Raw genomic sequence first — 7,098 nt, 5'->3', positions numbered from 1 at the left:
ATAGAATAGAAATATGAAAACCCTATCTTGCCTATTTGGTCGTTCCAAAACTCTCTTCTCCTTCAGTAAATGCTGTAGAAGCCTGTTGAAATTGGCTTTAGTAAGCTTACAAAAAAGGAATACTAATATATAAACATTTTTTGACCATTGCCTACATCTTTAGAAACATCACCTTAAATAGAATCACATGCCTCATAACTAAAAATAATCCTTTCTTATAAATTACAGTACCATACCACAGATAGCTAAAAATTATGCACTAATATCTCCCTGTTTTCAAATCCTTAAATCAGTTTGAAAGTCCTAAAGGAATATATTTCCATCAATTCTGTACCAATTACATTATACCTATTTGCTGCTCTTTGTTCCTTTTTTTTTTTTCCCAGAGGCTATTCCACAAAGGTACAGAATAGATATTTTGCATTTCCAGCCCCCCCGCCCCCCAGTTTCTTGGTAAGTGTATCTCAGTCTTTAAACCAAATGTACTTGCTTCAGAAGAAAGAGCTGTATGAACTGCCAGACTGGAATCCTATGATTTTACTAAGGAATACACTAATCTAACGCTAGCACTGCTTTCCTTTTCAGCAAAGGCTAGATAATTTGCATATTTATGAACTATTAAGCATCTTCTATACACTCCCCTCAGGAGGCTCAATAAAGAGAAGAAATTATTTCTGCCTAGGTCACATTTATTAATTTCAGTCTCTGCATAAGATTTACAATTTACTGCAACACAGGAGGGAGAGCTGAAGCCAGGGTTAAAGGGGAGCATAAATTGTTTGCTTTTGCTAGTTATATCATCCTCCCTTACCACTTTTAGTGTCTCAGGAAATTTATTTTATCTTCCTGTAATCACCTTCCTGGATGCAGTGGGTAAACAAGAAAATGCAGATAAAAGACAAACAAACATAAGGTCATGCCTTGCATGCTACAACTAGTATAAAATAAACTTGAAAGCTTGATTGAAGTTGCTCATTAAAATACTGCTACTGCTGAAAGAGGTGGAGGAGTAGCTCATTCAAGTGCAGTGTGAGAGATCCAGGGTCAGGTGGTGAATTAAACTTTCTCCATAGGCTTGCCTCTGCTTGTGGAAAGAAGAATCTTCTTTGACACATTCATTAGAGCAGACTAGAAAATGTTAACTTAAAGCACATTCAGAGAAAGAAATTTGCAATGTAAAGTTTATTTTATAAAAAGTTTTGGCCAGTTTGCATTCACAAAAACCAAAGCCTAATCTGTAACTAAGGTAAAAGGATATAAATGGCTCCTCCTGTGATGTTTACTGGGGAATTGTATTCAATGGTTTCCAAGGTCTCCGTAGTAATTCAGTATTTTGCACAACACAGAGCTGTGAAAGGAGTGTTGACCTTCGATCCCTCTCTTCACAAACACTTTTTTCATATATTATAACTGATGCAAATCCCAATTTAATGGCTGTTTGGCAACCTGCTCTTTTACAACAAACAAGCAAACAAAGACAAAAAAAAGCTATGTGTGATCCAGACAGCTAAGGAATAAGCTCTTTCTTCTTAGATGTTCCTTCTTGAGGAGGATTCGTCCTTGATTTACAGTTATGCTGAGATGGATAATCTGATTCACAGCCAGAGAGAACTGGAGGCTCTTGTTTCTCTTTTTTTCCCCCGGAAATTCTGCATTAATTGTGTTGTTTTTCTCAATGTAGATGCTCTACTGACATTTTAGGATGTGTTAATAGTTCTAAACTTCTTGAAAAAGACAGCAACCTTGTTGATAATAAGAAAATTGCCAATCTGTAATGGAAATACATGGACTTTTACTAAAGGCTTGTTATTCCACTTAACAGGAAGGATTTGAACACATTTTTAAAATAAGCCCTTTTGAACAGTTATCAAAAGCAACTGTTCAGGTTACAAGTACTCTCTTTCTGCCATGGAAATAGCTGTGTGCTGTCCTGGGTGAAAGTAGCCTCAACTCTATCGAATTTCACTCTGAAGACAGGTAAAACCTCAGCTACCTCTGCAGCTGAATCTGCAGCCAGTTACTAAGGCAGTGTCATCTTTCTTGTTCATATTACCATTAAATATTGAAACTAGCATGTGATTTAATCTAGTAAAATTGGAATAGACTGTCCAAGAAAGTAAACTAGCAAATGGGCAACCAGTTGAACATGTTATATTTTAATTTGCAGAGACAAAAATGACAAGCAATTTATTTACATAAAACTGTACAAAAGCAAATTAAATTATGTAAATATTTCATAAATAGAGGTGGACTAGCGTTTAATACATTTTGCCATGTTTAGCATAGTTGCGTGCATAGTGACTCATAATAAACAATGATAAATTGTTCTCTGCTTCACTATCAACATCCAAGTTGCAGAACAATAGTCAATGATTATTATTACAAACAGATCGTACCACACTGAATGCAAGTGCTTTAAAATTTAGGAAAAGTTGTCTGAAAGCATACCCCAGGTAGCTGCTGAATGTTGTCTTCTTCCTAGTTCTTAAGCTTTTTCAGTCACTAATACAAATTAACTGATGGGCTTTCATTTCTATTGCTTTTTCATCTGCTTTTTCTCTTAAGGAAACTCTGTATATTTGTCACCAGTGAAATAAAAAGAAAAATATTTAGTTGTTCAACTTCCTTACAAGTGTTTGGTGATGGTTGGATTTATGGCAAGATCTTTATCTGTATTCATGATTTTTCTGCTTGACAACTTCTAGGGTAGCCTTTCAGCCAATCATTTCAATCCCATTTAAGTTTTCCCCCACATAAAAATAATGTTTAAGTTTGTTTTTTTTTCCTGAAACTCAGGCAGCAGGCCAGTCAGAAACCATATTCAATAAACATAGTGAGTCTGAGATCTGGATTAAGCCTTAGATTTTAGACCAAAGCTATTGAACTTTCTAATACATATAAAGTTATATATTAACGCATCAATCTATAAAGGTGCCCTAATGTAAAATACATGCAAAGCTCATTTGAGTTTCCCATGGAAGGAAAGAAAAAGATGATTCCTATACTATACAAATAAAATGTGATGAAGGCTAAAAGCTACTAAAAATATTGTCAATTTTCCTGGCAACATGAACTGGTGACACCTTGCTAAATAACTATCATATAGACTGATCATAGTTTTTCAGGCAGCAAAATTAAAAACAAATTAAAACAACCCCAAAGCCCACACAAATAGTAATTAAAAAAATCCTCAAGACCTATTTAAACCACAGCCTTGTGTTAATAATGCTTAAGACTGGTCCATTAACTGAGTTTGGCAAAAGGCTTATTTTTAAATATATTATTTATAATTTCTCAGAAAATAAACACAGGTAAATATACAGGTTCAAAAAAGTTGGGAATAGCCCCTTACCCCTCAGTGTCCAAACCCAACTACCACTTTACCATAATAATAGGTATAAAAGGCACAGTTGCATATTTTGCATTCACCCTAATTATTTTTTATAGCTTTATTTGTTTATTTTTATACAAAAGCACTCTATTTATGGAGTGGCACCAGATTTAACCTATTTCAAATAAAGAGGAAAAATACAAACACAAAATATATTTGTGTGTCATGCCAGGTCAGAAGAGTAATCAGCATATTAATAGTGGCTAGTTTCCACAAGAATTACTGTGAATACTTACAGTAGATAGAATTTTAAAAAAATTCTTTCACACATTTTAGATCTAAGGAGATGCACACAAGAAAATTATTTCATGACTGTCTTATGTGGTGCAAAAATTGGTGAGTGACTGCTGATCCATTTAATCTGAAGGTCTATTATGACCTGTATTATTAGCCTTGTAGAAAAAGTGTCTAAGAATATATGGAACCCAACTACCTAATTTATTTTCTTGTGTGTAATATTAAATAAAATCTTATTAAAGAAAGTTCTGTTGAACATTTGTGTTATGCAATTGTGTATTCTGTTGAAACGTGCAAGAAAAATGTGTTTACATTACATAAGCAATTTTAGAAGCATTTTTAAACAGGTACTTACAGATTATACAAAGCAGTAACTGCTATACGCAGTCTCATAACAAAGTACTAGCTTGCATCTCCCCGTATTACTTAAATAATTAAACATAAAAATGTTCAATCGTTAATAATCTTTGATTTTAATATTTTCTTTCTAAAATGTGCCCATTCATCAAAACTGCTATACACAAACTAATGTTACTTGAAGAAAGTAAACTTTAGAGAGGAGGATGAAACGGCCAGTAATGGCACAACCCACTATATGGAGAAGTGAATTCAAAAGATAAATGTGAGGAGTTGTTTTGATTTACCAACCTCTACCTTAGGCTGTTTAAGGTTATTTCTATGCAATTCTTCAAAGCAAGAAACTACCCAAAGCTACATTATGACTACAGTAACTACAGAGCCATCTAGCCATGCCTTCACGCCAGTTCAACAGCCAGGGATCTGAATGCTTTCTCCGTCCTTGAGCTGTCCTTGCTGTGTTGTTTGATTGTCACTTTTGTCTGAATGTCTGAGCTCAGTCTGTGATTATTAATACAGCATCAACTACAAAGCAATTGGTTGATGTTCTGCATGTTTTGTTGCTTTTATTGCACAAAACCCTGTTTCATTTCCTCTTCCTTTCAAGAAGCACTCACCATGATAATTGTTACAGCTCTTGCATATTGTAGCTTGGACTCATTTTAACTCCTCTTGACCTCCTAGGTATCATACCATTGTTTATCAGACCATTTTTTACTAAGCTAAATGTTCTGAGTCTTGATACAATTTAGTATTGCACTTTTCTTGGTTTTAATGCACTTGGTTTCAAGAAAGTTTTCATTATCATCCTCTTTGACATAATTGAAGCAGTTGATAAGCTGCAACACTGATGACCAGACTTAGCAACCATGCCTTGCAATCTGAAAAGAAGCTTTTGCATCCGAGTTGAAATGTTCTCATGTTACTGCATTATCCCATTGTCCACCTTTTTCCCTCCCATCAAGCATTCACACTAACACGGCCTTCTCTTCTACTATTATTTTTTAATTTTGATCTTAAAAATTTCCTGGAACTAGCATATGCAGCATATCATATGCAGCATGTGCTGCAATGTATCATGTCATTACAAAAAAGCATCAGTTCCTTTGGGCATTCAACTGAACCACACTGGAAAAAAAAAATTGTCATCTGGGCTTGTGAACTGTGCTGCTGCGTAGAATGTAACTGAAGCTGTGTTATGAGTACATGTGTTTTTTGTGAATGCATTTATTTTCTAAGTCAAGCCCCAGTACTTAGCAGTTCCCCTGATCCATTGTGTGATCTTTGGCCTTTTTGTTATTACAATCTTCCCAGCTAAATGTTAGTCTTGCCCAAAATAATGATTTCAACAGTTTATCATTGCTATCCTATGGTATACATGTTAGTAATTTTGTTTACATTGAAATAATCATTACAGAGAACTAGAGAGAAAGAGAGAAAGAGACACAGCAAGACATGTTTGTTCAATGGATAAAACAGAACCAGAGTCCATGAATCATGGGAAAGTATGCCATGTTTTTGACTGCAGTCTCAGGCTGAATGTATTTCTCTTGCTTCCAGCCTCAGATGAGAGGTGAGAATATTAAAGCTGTGGTCTTCACAAAGTGCCTAATAATGATTATTCCTTTATATTTATCCTATATCTTTATGGTTTCTGAAGGATTGTCCCTGATGGGGATCAGCAATATTCAGATGGCATGTTTTGAATACATTTTCCCTGACCTGTTATCCTCAACAAGCCAGATGACAAACAAACAAAATGAGTGGCTTAATTCATGCTTCTGCAGAGGGGAAACAACAGTGTGTCGTGTTCTTTTTAATCAAGCTTGCTACTATGGGAGGAATTTGCAACCATAGATCTAGGAAAATAAAAATCAGCGAGGGGGAATTAGACATGCAAATAACAACAATGTTTTCTACATTGTACAGTATAGTCAGGCAGACAGTATAATTACATGCCTGCTATGGAGGCAGAAGTGGCAGGCAGATCTTTTGTCTCTTTGGTGGCCCCCTCTTTATTGTTTCACTTTTCTTTTTTTTTTTTTAATTGTTGTGATTTTAAGACTTTTGCCCCATTTCTTGCTCATATTATGAAAGAACTTTGTTGCTGCTTTTTAGCCTACAGATAAACTTCTCTTCTAGTTAGAGTATTGACAGGAGATGGCTTGTATTCCCCTGTCTGTGTAAGGGGGATATCCTCTGGGTTGCCTTCTTCATTTTTGCTGAAACTAGCTGCGCTGAAGGTCTCATAGGATGAGGTCAACTTTTTGTTAAGGAGGTTTCTGTTGCGGTCACCCATGAGGGAGGCTTCTCCATTGGCCAGCTTTTCCTGACTGCCCCGCTCATCGACAGGCATGAAAGTGGAGAGTTTTGGCTGGCTCTTCTGCTTTCTCTCCGGAGAAGTGCGGACTGGCATCCAGCAGGAGTCTGAGTGGCCATATTCATCACATTCTCGGGTGCACTTCCCTGTTAGGGCTACATCTGGTAGAGGCCGTGAATCTGAAAAGAAAAGAGAGTTGTCTTTACAAATTAGTATTACAGTGACTTCCACTGAAACTGAGAATCTTTGCATTCGCAAAAAGGTATTTTTAAAGATCTTGGTAGGTATGTGGCAGTAAGTTCCTCAGTGACAATTTTTTCACATTGCATGTGCCCACAGGCAACAAGCAGATCTGTGCAGTTATTCTCAATCTTAATAATTGAAAAAATATAAAATCTATAAATCCTCTTCCTGTACCTGCAAATCAATTCCAGAAACATTTGGCATTAGGTACTGAATTAATTTTGATGACTGAAAGAGTCAAAGAAACATGTAATTCCATACTGCCAGTTTTCTAGAAATTATTAAAAATACCTTTCCTTGATTTATTTTTGTAGAGAATACTCTGAATTTATGTGGAAGGATCCTGAGACCCTGAACCCTGCAAATACTTACAAAAATACTTAATGCCATGCAAATGAGCAGATCTGTTATTGACAAAGAGACTGAATTTTCATATAATGTAACCTTCAGCTTGTATTTCTGAGGATTGGGCACTTGAGTGTTTAGTCCACAATATGTTACATAAGTTGTACAATCAGTAATTGCAGAAGCATATAAAACCTCTGCTATG

At 35.6% G+C, this 7,098-nt stretch overlaps 1 protein-coding gene across 8 annotated transcripts in view; it reads right to left on the bottom strand.

Annotated features, from left to right (window-relative positions):
* Positions 1 to 2,140: 2,140 nt before the first annotated feature.
* The window catches only part of PCDH7 (protocadherin 7), a 269,546-nt gene continuing 264,588 nt past the window's right edge, over positions 2,141 to 7,098 (bottom strand). For all 8 annotated transcript variants that reach the window (XM_038134885.1, XM_038134883.1, XM_038134881.1 and 5 more), the window contains one exon: positions 2,141 to 6,484. In XM_038134885.1, coding sequence (XP_037990813.1) covers positions 6,105 to 6,484 — 380 coding nt within the window. In that variant the 3' untranslated portion in view covers positions 2,141 to 6,104. The remainder of the gene's footprint in view (positions 6,485 to 7,098) is intronic.

Source organism: Motacilla alba, chromosome 4 (genome assembly GCF_015832195.1).
Source record: "Motacilla alba alba isolate MOTALB_02 chromosome 4, Motacilla_alba_V1.0_pri, whole genome shotgun sequence".
Lineage (NCBI taxonomy): Eukaryota > Metazoa > Chordata > Aves > Passeriformes > Motacillidae > Motacilla > Motacilla alba.
The sequence above is the reverse complement of the archived record's forward strand: the minus strand, read 5'-3'. Positions and strand labels throughout refer to the sequence as shown.